Source organism: Quercus robur, chromosome 5 (assembly GCF_932294415.1).
Source record: "Quercus robur chromosome 5, dhQueRobu3.1, whole genome shotgun sequence".
Taxonomy (NCBI): domain Eukaryota; kingdom Viridiplantae; phylum Streptophyta; class Magnoliopsida; order Fagales; family Fagaceae; genus Quercus; species Quercus robur.
The window spans coordinates 79,140,615-79,161,479 of NC_065538.1; the positions used below are offsets into that span (position 1 = coordinate 79,140,615).

General features: G+C 35.1%; 2 protein-coding genes and 1 long non-coding RNA gene across 3 annotated transcripts in view; all 3 read left to right on the top strand.

Annotated features, from left to right (window-relative positions):
• Positions 1 to 14,852, top strand: part of LOC126727261 (cysteine-rich receptor-like protein kinase 10) — a 49,737-nt gene extending 34,885 nt beyond the window's left edge. The window contains exon 8 of the mRNA XM_050432846.1: positions 14,565 to 14,852. Within this exon, the coding sequence (XP_050288803.1) occupies positions 14,565 to 14,656 (92 nt within the window). The 3' untranslated portion in view covers positions 14,657 to 14,852. The remainder of the gene's footprint in view (positions 1 to 14,564) is intronic.
• Positions 8,287 to 14,255, top strand: LOC126727269 (uncharacterized). The gene is made up of 3 exons (XR_007656198.1): positions 8,287 to 8,840; positions 12,426 to 12,548; positions 12,657 to 14,255. It is a non-coding gene; the product is annotated as an uncharacterized LOC126727269 (long non-coding RNA).
• A 3,968-nt stretch (positions 14,853 to 18,820) lies between the features above and the next one.
• On the top strand, positions 18,821 to 19,726 carry LOC126728776 (cysteine-rich repeat secretory protein 38-like). The gene has a single exon (XM_050434560.1). It carries the CDS (start codon positions 18,821 to 18,823, stop codon positions 19,724 to 19,726), a length of 906 nt encoding a protein of 301 aa, XP_050290517.1.
• Positions 19,727 to 20,865: the final 1,139 nt, after the last annotated feature.

The window sequence follows — 20,865 nt, forward strand, 5'->3', positions numbered from 1 at the left end:
GGAACTCTTAGGCTATTTTGGTATTGCTCCCGGGCAACTTATGCCCAATTCTTGAAGGATAGTAGTCAGCTGTATGGGGATATGGTTGGCTACTACAGACGGGGACATGATTAAAGTGGATGAGCTCGTCTACGTGTACCATTTGAAGGCATCTAAGGAGCATGGGTATTATGAGTTGGTGCCCTGGGAGAGGAGGGCTAGGATCGTCTGGGATTCGCCTTCGTCCTTCAGGTGCTGAAAGTCCCAATTCTTTTTTGTATCCAGGGACAACTTTGAGACCCCCTCCAACGAGGTTTGGGGTGATCTCTCAAGGTTGCTCCGCCGGTGGAGAACCCTAAACTTAGGTGCGTCATCACTTCTCTTCATCCGTTAACTTTCATTGTGTTTGTTTTATCATCACTAATTCCTTTGTGCATTGTCTTGCGCAATTAAGAGATGGCCCAAGCTTTAAAGCAAATACAAGGAGCGTGTTGAGAAGGTCATTGAGTACGCGAAGACAGTTGAGAATTTTGACGATCTAGTGGACCCGCGGACTCTTGCCTTCTACTGCCTTGGTCCAAAGCCATCTGCCTTCATCCTGCGCAACCTTGACATCGAAGAGAAAAAGAGTAAGTGTTAAGCTTATCATTCCTTCCCTTCTTCCTCTTTTTTTTTTTTTTTTTGGTTAACAAGTGCTTTCCTCTTGCAGGAATGACAAATAAATTTAACCAGAGTATGTATGCCCAGATGAGGACCAAGAAGAACAAGCCCTTTTCTAGTCTTGGGGCCAAGACTATACGGGTGACAGAAAAGGGGGGGCCCGTCACTACAGCGACTCCGTCCACTCCCGACACCGAAACAGTGAGGAATGCTTCCCCAGACACTTCAATTAAGGAGATTAATCCTCGGAGTAAAAGGCAGCGAGCCGGGGACAAGCAGAAGGAGAAGGTTGACTCCCAATCTTCCAACGTCTAGGACAATGCGGGGGTCGCTTTGGCCAAGGCAGGACACCTTTACTGCTGAGGACATGAAAGTGTTCTCTAGAGTGTCTGCCAACAAGGTTATGGGTCGTCATCTCCACAAGCTCATCCAGGTACCTATACAAACTCTATTTTGTTTTTCTTGAGGTCTGGTTTCTTCTTTTAGGTGCTAGGAGAGAGCCTTCATATCACATCTGAGTATCTTACTCAGGAAGCCAAGGTCGTGTCTGTAGTGTCAAGGGTGAAGGCCTTGGAGGCTAAGAATTCAAAGCTAAAGAAGGATTTGATCATCGCCATGGGGAAGGCCAATGCCATGAAGGAGAAACTCAAGGTCATGGGGGACAACCTTAAGGCTGAGCGCCAACTGATGGTGGAGAAAGACAAGCAACTCCTAGTGGCCAAGGAGAAAATTAAGACCATTACTACTAAGGCCGTTGAAGCCTTCCAACAGACTAATGATCAAAATATTATGCTCTTCAGTTGGTACTTCAAGGGATTCGAGCTCCTGAGGCGCTACCTCATCACGCACCCGGTTGGCATGGATTTGGAGAACCTTGATCTCGAGGAGGTTGACAGAGAGATGGCTGTAGACAAGGCTTCCCAGTCTATAGCTCCAGAAGGTGATGCCCCCTTAACTGCTCCCGCACCCCTACGAACTAAAATTCTGAGTTTACAAAGAACTTGTGATTTATATCTTCTGTTACTTTTCACATAAATCACATACTATGCATCTCATGGACTATATGATAATGTCCCATTAGTTCATTTATAGATAGTTTCATATAATTAAACTATTTAACTATTTACGACATGCCAATAAATTGGATTTTATGGCATAAACCCCAACAGGGAGGACATATGAATAGAGATAAGACTATAGCACTGATGGAGGAGAGGTATTATTGGCCACAACTCAAGAAGGATGTTGACAATCATGTGAGGAAGTGTCCAATCTACCAAATTGCTAAGGGTCAATCTTAGAATACTAGTTTATACATGCCTTTGCCAGTTCCACAAGCACCATGGAAGGATCTATTTATGGAATTTATACTGGGTCTTGCTCGTACCCAGTGAGGTATGGATTCTGATTTATTGTGGTTGATAGGAACTTAAAGATGTCTCATTTCATAGAATGCAAGAAGACTTCAGATGCTACTTGAGTGGCCAATTTGTTCTTTAAAAAAGTTGTGCATTTGCATGGAGTATCAAAATCCATCACCTCTGACCGAGATAACAAGTTCATCAATCATTTCTGGCGGACCTTGTGGAAGCGTTTTCACACTTCCTTGAATTACAACAGCACCAATCATCCTCAGACTGATGGCCAAACAAAAGTGGTTAATCGCACTTTAGGGAATTTGATATGGTGTATCTCAGGAATGAAGCCCAAGCAATGGGACTTGGTACCCTTACCTGAGCTTCCACGGGTGAGTCAAGCTGCATAAAATATGGTTGACCGTATTTAGGCAATGTAAGAGGAAGTGAGATAGAAACTGGAAGCTACTAATGCCAAGTACAAGGAAGTAGCTGATAAAAAGAGATGCGAGAAGATTTTCAGTGTTGGGGATTTAGCGCTGGTTTACCTTAGAAACTAGAAGTTTCCCGTTGGTACCTACAACAAGTTGAAGGATAAGAAATATGGGTCATTCCATATTACAAAGAAGATCAACAACAATACTTATATAGTTGCTCTTCCACCAAACATGAATATTTCTTCCACCTTTAACGTTGCTGATTTGTATAAGTACCATCCTCTTCATGCACTAGATAGTGGGAACTCAGGGTTGAATTCTTTTCAAGTGGGGGAGACTGATGTAGAACAGACAGCACATGCTTTCTTAGAGTAGCATGGGCGCCAGAAGTCACAACGCAAGATCAAAGAGGGGGTGCCAAGAGAGGGCATCGGGGCGACAGTGTTGGAATTGTGTGAAATTTGGCAAGATGAAGGAAAACGGCATTCTAGTCCAGAATAATACCATGAGCGTCCCCAAAATTTAGGCGAATTCCTTCTTTAAGGCCCCAAAAACAGTTTTTTCGCTATTTATAGTAATATTTGTTTTTCTTTAATAACTTTTAGTTTAAAAGTTAGAATAAGGTCTCGTCTGTTTTTGGACAACCCTTAAGGTCAGTAGTTTATGATTTTGCATTTAACTCATTTTTTCCATTATTGGTAAATTTCGGTATTTTGTCACCTAATCGCGTAATTAGTGTGAATTAGGGTTTTAGATGTTTTTCTCAGTATTTATATATTTTGTAGCCATCAAAGGTAAATCAGACTGTTATCAATAAACACACGTTTTGTCAAATTTTCTTATGGTGGATTCCATTTTTTATCTCCTTATGGATTTAGGGAAACCCCTTGTGGATTCAAGGTTTACTACTAGAAATTAACAATTTAGTTTTTGTTCCATCGAGAGAGCATTGTGTGTGCTTTCTTTAGACTTCCGCAACATCACAATTTTTGAAATTTGTTAAAGAATTGTTCCTTTTCCATTCTTAGTTTTGTGGATAAAGCAATGGTAGTAAGCTTAGTCATTTGCTTTTTAGGATAATTCTCTTTTTGTTTAGAATGTTTTCAGCTTGATTGGTGAGAGACCTTAAAAAAAGAGCCTCGACGCGCATGTGGGGTGGTGTCTGTGATGGTCGAGTAAGGGGTGGAAGGGAGGTTGATTGATGTGTTTTGTTTTGATTGAAAATGTTCTACACCAAGGACATGTATAAGATATTTTATTCCTCTCTCAACTGTGTTTTCCTGATCAATTGAAAACATGTTTGATTTGACCGAAATTTTGTGCAACAAGTCTTAGTTTTGGAAAGTGTCACTAATAATTTCATTGTGTTTATTTTCACCATCAAGGTAATTAGTTTTGGAAAGCATCACTAATATTTTTGTATTACATATAGATGTGTTTTCTCATAGACATTGCTTTTGTCCTTGGTATTGACTACTATTGAGGCAATTGGTCACAGACTCTAGAACCTAGTGATTTCCCACACATCTCATTATAGAGAAATATAAACAAACCCCTTTTCGCCCGGAAATTTATTAGATACTCTAGGAGTATATTCCCTCCCTCTCACATGGGAGTGGACTTCATAGTGAGTGGGACTCACCCTTATGTGAGAGGGAGGGAGTATACTCCCGGAATACCCAATAATAACCCCTCTCGCCCTAAGTCCACCCAATTAGAATCTCTTTCCTTAGAATGTTTATATCCGGTTTTTAAAATTTTTAAAATTATTATTATTATTATTATTTTAGCCTAACAAAAATTAGTTTAGATTACATTTTTTTTTTTTTTTTTTTTTTTTTTTTGAACCTATATTTTTGAAAAACCAAAAAAAGACAACTATTTAAGCTATGAAATTCTTGAACTCTAGGTAACCACTTTTAAAATACAACTTACAAAATGTAAGTTCCTATTGATGCAACATAACCACATGAGTTTAAAACTAATATCAAACGACGTTTAAAACTAATATCAAACGAGTAACTTGTTTGAATTTGAGAGTCCTTGATTTTATATAACTAAATACCAGTGTGCATGCTAATAAAACCTCATCAGTTTTTTTTTTTTTTTTTTAGAGAGTTTCAACCTATGGTGTCTGCTTCTGATAATAGCTCTTTATCACCAGACCAACACACCAATTAGTTTTTGGTGTAGGCGGGGATTGAACCCCAGATATCTTATACAACCATTAGAGACTTTACCAATTGAGCTAACTGGAACCCACAATACTGTATCAGTTTGAAAACTGGGCAAGTAGCTTGAGTTTTTATTGAAGATTACCATTATCTCATTATTGACCAAAATTTTATAAGAAAATAACAAAAAATAAATGATAAAAATGTTTAGGGCTATTTAAATATAGTTTTTTTTTTTTTTTTTTTTTGCAATCCAGAAAATAGTGAGTCCCACACTTGAATCTATTGTTTGATAGATGTTCTCTAAATATAGTTTTCAAAAAATTGTATCCTATTTTCTTTATTCAGAACATGATTTTGAAAATAGGTGATGTTGGAAATAAAGGAGAAACATTACCTAACTTTTTTTTGGAAATTATACAATATCATTTTACCAAAATAGGTGGCAGAGATGAGGCGTGGACCAAGTCACTGGCTTGAGACAAATCGTGCTTTCTACGGTATATCCAATGTAGTTAAACAAATAATTTATGTACGCGGTCCCCAGGATACAACAGCCTAGCCACCTTTGCTAATTATCCTTACAAGCCTACACCGCTCATAGGATATAAGCTCTCTATAGTACTTTCTTTTCCCATAAAATTTAGTAAAAGATAAAATATTTTTTGTGAATAGTAAGAAGTAGTAAATGGTAAGTGTTTAGAACAATAATAAAATTATTTTTGAAAGTTTGTAGTTTTGTAATTCAAAAAATAATGTGATACTAAAACTTTATTTCTTTCCATATATATATATATATATATATATATAGAGAGAGAGAGAGAGAGAGAGAGAGAGAGAGAGAGCCAGACACGTAACTTGCCCTTAACCAAAGAATCAAAACATTTTCTAACATTTAAATGGTCATAAAGTTGTTGAAATCAATATATGATCAATAGGTGGATGTAGATCCTCTAGATTTCCTAGGGTACTCTACCAGCAGATTTCCTTAAATCCTAACCACTCTTTAATGATTTAATGGTCAAGATTTTGTCATGTCAGCATTCCACTAACAATATTCTTAAAATAATAAAATAATGTTGCAAACAAAACAATTAAGATTATTATTAGTGGAATGCTGACATGGTAGAATCTAGACCATTAAATCATTAAAGAATGGTTAAGATTTAAGGAAATTTATGTGGTAGAGTACCCTAGAAAATCTAGAGGATCTGAATCCTAAAAATCACATTAAAAAACTGGCAATATATATATAAAGTAATCTATAGATTCTACTATTTACTTTTTGCAAATTAAAAAGAAAAATAGAATTGGTCTTCCAAAAATTTATTTTTTGTTTTCAAGATTTTGAAAATTGTTCTTAAAAGTAGTAGCCAAACACGTATAATGTAAAAATTATTATTTGAAAACTAGTTTCAATTTCAATTTTTTGAAAATTGTTTTCATACAGTTTTGAAAACAAAAACAAAAATCCTCCGACCAAACAAGCCCTTATCTTTTTGCATGATGCTAATTCCTGAATCCGATAGGTGTGAGCAAGAAACTGATCATACGACAATGGGCATGCCTTCCTTCAGTGTCTCCAATCTCCTTGCTCCTACTGATCATTTTCTTCCTCAGTTTCGTTACAATAGTTTAGGGGTTAATTAAAGATGCAAGAAAACTTATTTCTCAAATAAAAATTGTTTCTAATTTTGGAGGGGGGGGGGGGGGGAAGTAAAAAGGTTTCCTATCAAATGAATATCTTACTAAAAAAATTATAAAATAAAAGAAATAGAAAAATAAAATAAAAAATTTTAGAGATAAGATAATATATAAACTTTATTCATTAAGTGGTCGTCCACAACATTATTAATAATTCTTTTTTTTTTTAAGAAACATTATTAATAATTCTTGAATACATGCACGTACATTTTCATTACTAATTAGATTACATATTTATAGGGGTTAAAACTTAATACATCCAGATGCTCTTAGAGAATTTGTTAACAAGTTATTTTAGGAATGTTTTAATACTACTTTCATAGAAAATAGAAAAATTGTCAATTTTTTTTTTTCTTTTTGCATAAAAAAGTTTTAAAATATTTCTCAAACTAATATCCTTAAGATATTTCTTAATGTAAATCCATGTATTTAAGAATGTAACTTCATCCATTTATTAGTATAAGATCGTCCATTTATTAATGTAGTTTCATGCATGTACAACAAACAAGCATTTTAATTTAATTAAAAATCTCAAAATTTTAAAAAGAGAAAAAAGAAAAAAAAAAGTTAAAATATTATTTTTAAAACATTCAAATATTGCGAAAAAAATTATATATAAAATTTTATTGTACAACGTGCTCGTGTGATTAGGTGCAACCCATTATGTATGTAACTTTTGATACCATCAAAAACTGCCTCATAAGATAAGTTTTATAAGCAATTAAATGCTACTATTACTCATGTAGTTTTTACTAAAAATCTTTTTCTTAAGAGATAATTACAACATGCTGCTAATCTTGCAGCTTGAATCATTTCCCCCCTATACCCCCAAGCACTTTATGTATGGGAATGTGTCAATTCAGCTACAAAGTCTTTGACCTAAAAGTTTTGTAACTCAATTGAAATATTTCTATTATTTACAATAAAAATGTCCAATATTTAAATTCTTATTTTTCATATTATCAAATTGAAATAAATAAATAAAAGACTCAGGTAACTTTCATACTGGACTCTCTCTGATGTAATAGCAGAAGACTTTTCGGTACACAAGAAGGGCGCTGGTCGAAACGTTCACTTCTGTCTCCGTCCGTTGGAGACTTGCGCTGTTGGTCATCTAAGATGTTCCCACCGTAGGATTTGGAATATTGAAATTTCAACAAACTCTTTTCTCCTTAAAAGAGTAGAAAAGGCAAGAACAAAGAAAATTTGGAGTTTTTCCCTAAAACCCTCTTGCATTGTAGTGACCGTGTCACTTCCACATAAACAGTAAGTTTTTTTATCCATGAATCACAAAAATTTGGAAAATGAAGTCTCTGTTGACTGACATTTAGGACCCGTTTGGTAGAGAAATTTGAGTAGTATTGTTTATAGTTTTTAGAAATACGTGTGGATAAAAAAGTGTGTGAAAATGTGTGTAATATTATTTAAAACTGAAAATGGGTGTTTGAAAGGTCCTACCAAATGGCCCTTAATTTTCCAATACTTTCATCATTTTGAAAAGTCCACACGCAATTAAATGGCTTGCCTTTGTTGATTGGAGTGGAGACAATGACCTTTATCAGTTTATCTTATTATATACCAAATTTTCCAAGAAAAAACAAGAAAGGAAGAATAATTTTTTTTTCTTAACTAGGCCATTTCCATGTCTTGCATCTTGAAGAATAAGCACAAGACTGATCAAACGACAATGGGGATGCCTTCTTTCAATGTCTCGATGTTCCTACTAATCCTTTCCTTACTCAGCTTCCTAAGCCTAAACAGTGAAGCAGCCCCAGAATACCGCTACCATTTCTGTTCAAACGAAACCACTTTCACCCCCAATAGCACCTACCAGTCCAACCTCAACCGCCTCCTCTCTTCCCTTTCCTCAAATTCCACGCATGAAAGTGGTTTCTACAACACCACCGTTGGCCAAACCCCAGAGACCACAGTCTACGGCCTCTTCTTCTGCCGTGGAGACCTCACACCCGATGAGTGTTGAGACTGTGTGTCAACAGCAACCAAAGACATTGTTCAGGAGCAGTACTGCCCCGTAGAAAAAGTGGCCGTGATATGGTACGGTGAATGCGAGTTACGCTACTCAAACGAGTCATTCTTCTCCACCATGGGCGAAGATCTCACATTTTTATTGAGTAACACTCAAAATATAACAGAGCAAACAGAGCAAGATCGCTTCTTCCTGCTACTTGGAGCTTCAATGAATGAAATAGGGAGCAAAGCATCAACTGCTTCCCTCGGTACAAAAAAATTTGCAACAAAAGAAGCCAATTTTTTGGAATTACAAACCACATATAGCCTCGTCCAATGCGACCCTCTGCTATCCAGCTCTGATTGCAGTAGGTGTTTTGTGAATCTCATATCATATTTGCGAAGTTGTTGTGCAGGAAAGCAAGGGGGTAATGTTCTGAATCCTAGTTGCTATATTTGGTACGAAATATATCCGTTTTACAAGGTACAATCCGCACCGTCATCAGCTCCAGAATCAGTGCTTGTTGCTCCTCCGCTTCCAAATATAGTCACCACATGAAAAGGTATGTATCTGTCAATATTTGAAAGAGATTCTGTTGGATATTTAGACTCTGCATACTCAGATGGTTTAATCTAATATATTAACTGTTATGGTTTTTCACATAATATTTAAATTGGCTTTATTTTATTACAAAAAAGATGTTATAATTGCATTAAGTTATTTCCTTGTATTTTGTGAGATTTATTCGTAATGAGTTTAGTATTAAGTTGGTGAATATTGTATTTTGTGAGTCACTTGCTCGTGACTAACTCATGAGTGAACAACTCGTGAAAAGATCACGTAAGAAGCACATGCTGGAATATGAACAGTCTTTTGCTAGACTGTATTTCGTGAGTCACTTCGTGACTTTGCCAACTTGCAAGTGACTCGCGAAACTCTCTATTAAGATGATTTTAAGTGTGACTCTTATACCCTTCACCCATACTATATATACCCTCATTATCCACAAAATTGTAAGGAGGCTATTCAGAAGAAAACCCTAGAAAGGGGTTTTCTTCAACACACCCACCATGTTAGAGAGAGTTGCTTATCCTCAAGAGATAAATCTTTGTAGTCTCTTCTTCTCCCCTCTCCCATTGTTATATATTGAGAGGAGATTTGTACCCAAACACAACCCACACCTATTAAAAGTGTAGAGAGTTATTTGAAGCTAGGGAAGCACTGGGTACTTGCCAAAATAAGTCGGTGAGGCTTGGCAGATGCAATCGGGCTGTATTGCGGGATTCAGGAAGCTAGTGAAGACAAGACTTTGAGAAGTCCGTTGGTAACTGAAGCTTAGATGGCTCAAGTACTTTGGGTAGATTAGGCTTGGAAGGTCTTTTTTGGTATCCTTATACTCCAATTTATTCACGTATATTCTGCATCAAGTGTGTTTAGATAAAAATTAATCAAGCCATAATTAAGAATTAGGAGTCTAAACAAGCTATAGTATGTTAACACTATTTGAGTTTTCATTAACCAAGTTGTTACTTAGGTTTATTAATCAAATCTAAGTTAAATACACATCAATTATATCACATAAAGCGGAAAATTAAAGGAACACAGACGATATGATAACCTAAGAAAACCAATGAAATCATCTGGTTTCAAGGTGAAAAACCTAAGGAGGATTTAATTTAAACAATCCTCAAGGAAAAAAAATTCACTAAATAGAATGGAAGTGTTTACAATAGATTTAATTCAAAATCTAATGCTATCTCTTGTAATACTTACTCACGCGACCATGCACAGCTCCGAATCCACGGAATCTTGTATTCTGAATTTGTTGCACTAAAACACTTGAGTTTGTGATTTTGAGATCTCACTCAAAACTCTAGATTATTAGCAGTAGTTGATCTTGTAGTAGTAACTTATCTCCACCAGTTCTTGTATTTGGATCTTCTTTCTAGTAGATGCTTGTTGAGTTAAAAGGTGTTAGGTTCTAAAGACTTAAGTATTTATGTATTTAAAACTCTAATATGTATTGTTGGCAAACCATGATCAAAACAATGTTTTTAGAAGTGTTTTAGTCTTGCTCAAAGTTGTGCATTTATGTAAAGTTGGAATTGAGCTAATGCAGAAAAGTTTTATGCATTTCGGCCTGGCTCGATCGATCGAAGCTCGGGCAGAATGTTTTTTTCTGCAGATTTTCCAACTGAGCCCTAGTTGTTTTAAAACGTTTTAGGGTTTTCTAATTTGTCCTAAGTATAAAAGGCAAACCCTAGCCACGTTTCAGTGTTGCTCATATTGCGGTTTGTGTAAATCTCTTGTGAAATCTAAAGGAGTTTTCCTTTACACAAACTTAGGGTTTTCAAGGAGAAGATTTATCTACACCTTGATGATCAACTCGGTTGCTGCCATTGAAGTTTAAAGAAAACACAAGCGGGTGTGCTTGTATCTGGTGGTGAATCCAAGAAAAAAGGAGTCTGTGAATTCGAAGCTTGCACGTAGTCGTGTCAATAAGTTCTACTGATTGGTAGTAATAAGAAGTCAAGCGTGGGGGCTTGTAAGTCTTATTGTACGAACTTCGATTCTTTCAAGATAGTGGATTCAAGTTTACCTTGAGAATAGTTAGGTCAAATCCTCCCCAGGTTTTTACCGGTTTGGTTTCCTGGGTGATCATATCTTATATTATTTATCTTTCCGCTGCTTTGCATGATATGATCTTTGTTATTGTGATAACCTAGTTTTGTTAAATTGGACTAAATAACAACTTGGCTAATTACCTAGGTTAAATCAATTGTTTTAAGGGGTCTAAAAACCATTAAGAGGTTATAGAACCTCATAGATTTCACAGGAGTAACTCACAAGACTTGAAAAACGTGTATTAGAGTTATAGTTTTATATCTAGCAGTGCTAGACTCAAACCCTAGACGTTTCGCGGGCTTTTGGGCCTAATTTACAGGCTATGGATTGGTGCAATATATTAGAGATATCGATGGTGGTTCATGCGGAGAGTGCTTAAGTGTCTTGTTGGATACAGGCCAAAAATGTTGCGAATCCAAAATTGGGTGGCGCATCTCCGCCCGAATTGCTTTCTAAGGTGTGAAAACTACTCCTTCACTGAGCCACCGCAATCCCAACCCATGCCTATAGCACAACAGCCGCTGCCTGATGATATTGGTATTTCATAAAAATCCTCCCCACATGTTTCATATTTTGGACTTTATTAAAATTTTCTTTTACTTAGGTCAATTTGGAGATCAATCCTCCCCGTTTGGTTCACAGGAGTCCAATTGGGATTTAGGATTAAAATTTAAAAATAATCAGAAACCTATTTTTCGGCATGTTTCGGATTTGGATTACTCGATTTGACAAACCAAACAATTCCAAATCATGGGAAAATTAGTAGGTACTACAGTTTAGCAAGATGGTCGATCTAACATCACTAAGTTAGAGGAGTCAGTACCATGTTGTTGTATTCCCAAAATATAAAAAGTTATGATTCAGTTAATTTATTAATTTTGTTACCATTTGACATGGAAATTTTAATACCTTGCCAATTTTGCCATATCGGTTGAGATAACAATTATCCAACTTAGTTTAATGTAGCAGTCCTGTCACCTGTGTTCTCAAAGGCCAGGTGTAAACTGTTAAGTATTAGTATTAGATGATCGAATACATACATATATATATATATATATATATATATATATATGTATATATAGCAGTTTTAGAGAGTAATTTGGATAAAGAAGCTAAGGTAAAACATCCACTTAAACTCACAAACGTTGAATGTTTTAGTCTACGACTTTTTGAAGTTTTTCCTTATGTTTACTTCCAGTACTAAGATAGTTGCATTACATTCATCTGGCGAATTAAGTGCCACTCCCCATTTGATACAAAGGACCTTCTTTAAATCCTTAATCCATTGTCTCTGATAATAAATGATAACAATAATAATAAGGGTTGTTAATAGATTTCTTTTGGCTTATCTGTGACAGTTTGAGCAGCTTATGTCCTCGCATTAATTGATATACATGTGTGTATATATATATATATATATATGATAAATTAAGGATTTTGATCTTAAGTAATTTTATCATACTCTTATTTGACAGAATATTTTAAGCATACGTAGGTAATTATTTTTTATGATGAGCAACAGGAGGAAAGAAGACAACCAAGACAGAAATCATTGCTATATCGACAATTGCATCAATTGCAGTAGTTGCAGCTCTCTTCGGTTTCTGGTTTTATAAATACTCTGGCGGGAGGAAACACGAAGAAGGTAGATTTAGTTTAGCCAATCTATTATAAAAATTGATTCCTTTTTACTATTAAAATTTGTGTTTTTAGATGATCATTGATTATTTTAAAAATCTAATTTGTTACTTAGAGAGGGACACAAGCCCAGTAATTCCGTTACGAAGTAATTTTGCAAGGTTACGTTCAATTCGATTAACAGACAGCAGTATGTATGCAAGAAATGTTGACGACAGTGGAGAATTAATGCAATTGACGACAGTATGGTACTTCGATTTAAGTACCATACTGTCTGCTACAAACAATTTCTCTGATGAGAATAAGCTTGGAGAAGGTGGTTTTGGCCCAGTTTATAAGGTTTAAATTTATAAATATTTTCTTTCATATGCAATTTTTGAAATTATTTGAACATTTGCAATTGAAATTAATACATAGCAACAGAAAATGTTAGGATCAATATCAACTAAAAGATTACATCATTTGATTTTAGGAGAGTTGAACTATCATTGAACCTTTAGTGTTGTAACATGTAACAGAGTATGTCTATTGTCTACCAATACTGTCAAAAGCTTTCATTGATAAAGAATGTTTAAAATGCTTCTAGGGCTTGATTAATGGAAAGGAAACTGCAATTAAAAGGCTTTCAATGAAATCTAAACAACGTCTTCAAGAGTTTAAGAATGAAGTGATTTTAATTGCAAAACTTCAACACAATAGTCTTGTGAGGCTCTTGGGATGCTGCTCAGAAGGAGATGAACAGATTCTAGTCTATGAATACATGGCCAACACTAGTCTTGATGCCTTTTTGTTTGGTTTGCTCTCTCTCTCTCTCTCACACACACACACATTTGCACCATTAATTATAGGCCAATTCATGGCAAAATTTCCTATGCGTGAGAATCAATCACCTTAATATTACAATGAAGATCCAAAAAAATGTAAGGAACTAGATTGGGCTAAATGCATAAACATTGTCAATGGGATCGCTAAAGCCTTCAATATCTACATGAAGACTCTCGATTGAAAATCATCCATAGGGATATGAAAGCGAGTAATGTGCTCTTAGATGATGAGATGAACCCAAAGATATCAGATTTTGGCACCGCTAGGATGTTTGGGAGAAATCAAATAGAAGCCAACACCATCAAAATCGTGGGTACATAGTAAGCAATCCCTTGACTTCATCCTCATTTTAATTCTATAAATCATTGTTGCAGCTTTCTAAAGAAATTTTTCCGCACACGATCAAACTTAAGTTTGGCCCCCTTGCATGCATGTTTTAGGAGATTTATGGTTCATTCCATCTCCATTTGCAACTCATTTTTCAAATAACATTTTTAGTAAACATTAAAATTTAGCATTGAATCAAACAGAAAACTCTAAAATTTCAATCGTGATTTAAAGAAAGCACTGTAAGATCAAGGATTTGCAAAGGAAGAAAGCCAGTTACCATGAGTCATGGTTTTGTCAAAGTACCTTATGCTCTTAGTGATACTACATAGTCTACATTAATTAGGACAACTTAGCCTTCATTCTCTTTTACAGTACTTGAAACCATATTGTATAATAATACACGTTTTTTTTAATAGTGGATACATGGCACTAGAATATGCAATGGAAGGGCTATTTTCAATAAAGTCTAATGTTTATAGCTTTGGAATTCTAATTCTTGAAATTGTTAGTGGAAAAAAGAATTGTGGCTTTTATCATCCAGAGCATGCACAAAGTCTTCCATCATATGTATGTCTCTCTTCCTTATCTATATCTTTAGCCAAAATTAACTTTTTGCTTGTTATTGTAAACTAAAGTAAAAAACACCAATAGGTATGGCGACTATGGAATGAAGGCAAAGGAGCGGAATTGATAGATCAGACCATAGTTGATACTTGTCCTATAAGTGAGGCTTTGAGATTGATCCATATTGCATTTTTATGTATTCAAGAAGATCCAAATGATAGACCTACCATGTTAAGGGTCCTTCTCATGCTTGCAAGCAAATCGATAAATCTTCCTCGGCCATTAGCTCCTCCATTTTCTGTAGGTAGGTTAATACTATCCGATCAATCTACAACTACTGGGACCGGAACGGGATTTGTCATATCTGATCAATCTTCAACAAGTGCTTCTGGCTAGTTAAGAGATTAATTGGAGCATGTTATTCAATAAGTGTTTCATTTTCGTGCAAATGTGTCAGGTTAGGAACAATAGCTAGTGTACAACCATACCTTCTATTTTTGTACTTATTCTTTCCATCTGTATATATTTGCATCCGCACCGGAATTACATTAAATTATTTTAGCACATATATGGATATACTAAATTATGGAAAACAAAACACGAAGGAATAGAGATCTATCATCAAAAAGGAGGACCTTGTCATGTGATAAGACTTCTGATGAGAAATACACCTAATTTTGCTAAATGGATTGATGTATATGTAAGCAAAGTTTTTAAACCCGGACCGTTCATTGAACCGTAAAAGGGAGAGGTTCAAGGTTTTTGAGGTCGAACCGAGGTCGAACCGGGATCGAACCGTGATGGCATCATAATTAATTTAATAATTAATTAAAGCCTAAATATAGATATTAAATTTATAAAACTAGCAAAATTGACTATATATCTATATATGTGAGGGAAATTTAATGATTTTTAAGCATATATTTAATAATTAAATAAGAAAGTTAATAAAATAAAATAATAACAATGAAAACATTAAAATTTATGATTAATTTTTGAAGTAAAGTTGAATATCTTTGAAGGATTTTAATTATAATTTTTTTTATTCATTGTAAGAGATGGATAATTTAATTAAGTAGAATAAAATTGTGTTAAATTGTTTTTTTTTTTTTTTTAATTTTGCTAAGGGGTTGGACCGCACGGTTCTCACCGGTTCGTACGGTCCAACCCCGGTTTTAACGGTTCACGAAATTAACAAAAAATTCGGTTCTTTATGCTTAAAAAACCGGTTTTCATCCCGGTTTCCGGTTTTCACGGTCCGACCTCCCGATCCGGTCCGGTTCTGAAAACTATGTATGTAAGTAGCCTCAATAGTGAGATTTAATTTATAAGCATTTGGATGTAGGAAGACTTTCATTTGAGATATTTTGGACCTAGAACCCGACTTAAAATTCAGTTTCGGGGATGTGAATCTTATGATAAATCAAATGTTTGTAATCCATTTAAAATAAAAGAAAGTTCTTCTACCTTGAACAAGTACCAAATCAAGGCAATTACATTGCCACCTACTTGGTAATAACGGTGGTTCACGTGAAATGGTAAAACCCCTAAACTTTTATGTTGTTGTACTGAGATTTCTTTAATTATTTTTCCGCTAATTTGATATAATAATTTTTTTTTTTTTAGAGTTTCAAACTTATGACGTCTCTTGATGGTAGCTCTTTATCATCAGATCAAGACATCAATCAGTTTTTAGTGTAGAGGAAGATTAAACTCCAGATCTCTTATTCAACCATCAAAGACTTTACTAATTAAACTAACTAGAACCCACTTAGTACAATAACTTTGATACCATAGAAATAGACATTTCCATCCCTTAAATAGAGGAAAATTCATGTATGATTGATGCAAGTTACCATCTTCTAAAAATAAAAAAATAAATCTACCAAAATTACAGAAAATTGACGTGGCAACACAGAATTTAATGAAAAAAGAAAACATTAATATATTTTTTCTCTTACACACTATAGGATAATAACTGGTACACATAAAATACATGCCAATGTGGCGTGCAACTTATGTTTTCCCATCGCCAACAAGGGCTTTACTCAGCTGATAAGGTTCGTTCGCTCCGCCTAACCAACCCAGGTTCAATTCCCGCTGCCAGCGGGCTCTTGTTGGTGGGCTGCTGTGTGAGGGATTTAAGGGGAACACAGGTTCGAGCCTTGGTGGGTACCTCGGTGGTCCTTGTGGGTCCTATCCCTCATATGGTCTATATTAACCCGGGTGGCATAATAAAACCATAAAGACCCCTATTTTTGTTTAGCAAAAAAAATAAACTTATGTTTTCCCATCAAAAAACAAAAAATTCACTTATGTTTATTTCCCATCATTTATTTTGCTGCATGGAATTTTTTTTGTATGGATATGTGTGAATGTGTGATTTGGTTTGTCAAATAGATATTGCCCTGCTCTTTATACCAAATTTTCCGAAAGGATTGTTGCCAGAGGATGAACTTGGGTCGAATTGTTGGAACCTGGTAGTAGTAGGCACTATAGGCACAGAGTGATTACTTTGTTTTTCCATCTTATAATTCCTACATTTCAAGAAAAACAATTTACTAAATTAGAAAATAAATCTTTTAACATACATGTTATCTAAAAAAAAAAGAACTAGATAAAAGGTGATCAGTTTTTAAAATTATATTTTCTTAATTTGAACTAAAATAAAACAATTAGAAATTAGTTAACTACTGAATATTGACTATTTAACTAAAATTAATGATATATTAATTAGAGGGAAAAGACTTGCAAAAAGTATTTAATATGTGTTTGGTTAAACCCAAAACGCAACTTTTTGATAAAAGTTGCGTTTTGGGCATAGACCAAAAATAAGGAGAAACGCAGAAACTTTTATGGGCCCTCAGAGGTCCATAAATGAAAATGCGCAATGCGCGTTTTCAGTGGGTTATCGTTGCAAAATTAAAATTACAGAAATACCCATCAAATAGCACAAACCCACGGCCACAATCCAAAAACACATACCAAAAATACACATAGAAAGACAGAAAGAAAGAAGAAGAAGAGGAAGAAGAAGATGAAGGCGAAGATTAAAATCATTACCCAAAACACAAACCACAATCCAAAAATACAGAAATCAAATAGCACAAACCCACGGCCAAACCCACAGCCAAACAACCATAAACACATAGAAAGACAGAAAGAAAGAAGAAGAAGATGAAGACGAAGACGAAGACGAAGAAAGACCGAACCCACAGTGTTCAGTTCAGGTCGTGAGGCTTCTCAATTTTCAGTTCAGGTCCACGAGCAATTTGCTTCATATAAGTCAAGAAGAGGAAGTGGAGATCTTTTGGAAATCAAGTGGAAAAAAAAAAAAAAAAGAGAGAGAGAAGAAATTGAGAGAGCCGAAGAGCTTTGGAATTGAGAGAGCCTTCTGGAAACAAACGGAAAAGGAAAAAGGAAAAAGGAAAGAATGAAAGAATGAGAGAGCCTTCTGGAAGGTGGAGGTGTGGGAAAAAGGAGAGGATGTGGACAAAATAGTGTACACGTGTGTGGTGGATAAAATACAAGAGAGAGAAAAAAAAAAAAAAAAAAAAAAAAAAAAAAAAAAAAAAAAAAAAAAAAAAAAAAAAAGGAAAAGGTAACGTATGGAGGAAAAAAAAAAAAGTAAAGGTATTAGAAATCACAATTTCAAAATATTACCACAATATTTTCATAATATTTTCACAATAAATTTTAAGTAATTAGCTAATATTGATGAGTAAAAATATAATTTCAGTAATGGGTTCAAATTAGAACTAGTAACAACTTTTCATATAAGATTTTGTTATGATTCTTGTGAAAGTATTGCAAAAAATATTGTAGATGGAACACTTTTTGTTGAAAAATATAATTGTTGAAAATGAATAGAAAAAGAAAAATAAATATTAAAAAAGAATAAATTTGATTACAAAATAAAAATTAAAAAAGTGGATAGGTAAAAGATAAATGTCACTGTTGATTGTCCAAACAGCACAAAAATTTGTCTAACCTGCTAGAGATACTCTTATATATACATTATCTTTTTTGGTAATTTATCCCTCAAACTGTCACTTTTATAAGTGCTAGCCAAACACTCAGTTTTTTCAAAAAGTACTTTTTAAGAGCTTTTACCAAACACTCAACTTTTTAAAAATGCACTTTTTCAATTATGCACTTTTTAAAAATTTCACTTTTTCATTATACACTTTTACAAAAAGCTGAACCAAACCCACGCTAGTACAAGTAAGATGGAAGAAAGAGACTACACCTTCCTTTGATTTTGAGGGTTCGCAGAAAGTCGCTTTTAGATGATTCAAACTTTGGGCACATCTAGCAATTGTCCTTTAGCAATATGTCAGGTTTTTATGGTTTTTGGTGGAAAATGTGCCTCGATATACGATATTAGGTAAGTAGTAATTTTCCATCGACGGCATTAACGTATGCAGGTTTGGTCTATAAAGGCGACTTCTTAAGGTTATTTTATTATTATTATAAAGGTAAATGTTTTTATTTATATTAAACATCAGCCATATATATGTTCACGGACGAAATTCTTTGAAGCCTAACGTAAGAGTTGAAATGTTTTCCCTGCACAACTCGAGAGCCTATCTTTTAATATTATCTGCAGTCTGTGCCCTTACTAGCTCCATTCATTCCCAGCCAACCTACAATGACCACATTTGTTTAGATCAATCGAATGAAACCTCCAACACCAATTACCAATCCAATCTCACGGTGCTGTTGAAGTCTTTATCATCCAAAGCTTCCCAAAACTACAGCTTCTACAACGAAAGCTCAAGTATAGGCATCTACGCCCTCTTCCTCTGCAGAGGTGATGTTTCTAATAGTACCTGCCAAAGCTGTGTAAGCTACGCCACCCGAAATATCACAACTCAATGTCCATCTAACAAAACTGCTATCATATGGTTCGATCAGTGCATGTTACGCTACTCCGATCTTAATTTCTTTGGACAGACGCAGATATCGCCAATGTCGCTCATGTATAATACCCAGAATACTACTTCACCCGAACTAACTAATTTTTACGCACTCGGTCTATTGTACGATCTAATAGATCGTGCCAAGGTAACTGATATGCTGTTCAAGAGTGATAGTCAGACAGTGCAGTTGAGTGATGGGTCCAAGATAAGTTATGGGTTGGTGCAGTGTACAAGAGATATCGATGGTCCTTCGTGCGGCCAGTGCTTAAGCTACTTGATGGATACAGCCGAGACATGTTGCCAAGCCAAGATAGGGTGGCGCATTTTAGGCCCAAGTTGCTTTCTGAGGTATGAGAACTACTCTTTCACCGAGCAATCACCAGCAAAGCCACTGCCGCTGCCACCAGCCCAATCTATGCCTGCAGCAACACTGCCGCCGACTGTTAATGGTAAGACATGTATATTTGGTATTTTCATAGAAATCCTCCCCGTTTGGTGCACAGGATTCGAATTGGAATTAAAAATTAGCGGAGGTCTTTTATAATTATTATTATCAGAATGGAGGTTGTTTTGGAATTTATCTGTTTGACAAACAAAAATAATCCTAAAACTTAGAAAAACTATTTGGCACTGAACTTCTTTTCACATAAACGGTTGATCTAAATTTACCTTCTTCTTTTTTTTTTTCAAATAATTGATCAAAAATATTTTTTTAGAAGAATAATTGATCTAATTTAGTTAGTGAGCTTCAATATATTTTGTGAGAGAAAGGAATATCAAATCGCTTTTCGTAAATATTAGTGGGCTGTTTTGAAGAGTGGTGTCGAAAGGTGTTTCAGGCTTTCAGCAGGGAAGTTGAAAGTGGAGGCTTTGTTTGATTTGTGGATGGAAATTTTGGAAGTTTTGACTTTTGAGCAAAGTTTCGTTTTGTAGGGAAGATTAGGGTGGGTGAGAGGTAACAATACGTGAGATGGGGTCTATGAGAAATTATTGGTCGGAAATTGTCGCTTCATTAGTATAGTTCAGTGCAGTAGGTGACGTGCTAGTAGCCAAGTATAATTATTATTTGTTGCAGGTCCTTTTTTCGGGTTCGTACACCCTAGACGTGTATCTCAATATTATAAGATATCATCAAGTTTGGGCTTTTTGCTAAGATGGATGTTGGGTCTGATACCTTCGCAAAATGGGCTTTTAGAGTCTCATTTTTCCACGCCAATACCTGTACCATTCCAATCCAAAGAGCATTGTTGCAAAATGGGCTTGTTCTCTTCTACTTCTTCCACTTTCTGCCAAATGAACATTACTCTACTTTCTGCTGTGCCTTTCTCGACTTTCTGCTGAAGGAAGATTACTTCTTCATTATCTGCAGGTTGAGGCATTACTATACTTTCCGCATAAGGAATGTTACTTCTCCACTTTCTGTTGAAGCTTTCTCCACTTTTTGCTGGAGGAAGATTACTTCTCCCCTTTTTGCAGGATAAGCTTTACTCTACTTTCTCTACTATTACAAGACTGCACATAAAAACACTAATGTCCAAAGAAACTGCTCATCAAGTAGATGTTAGTTCTCAACATATTCACAAGTATACATATACGTATATATATTCACATATACTTTATAAAATGGATTGGGCCACAAGGTTTTCGGTTCTAACTCCCACAACCTTATTGCTTTAACCCAAG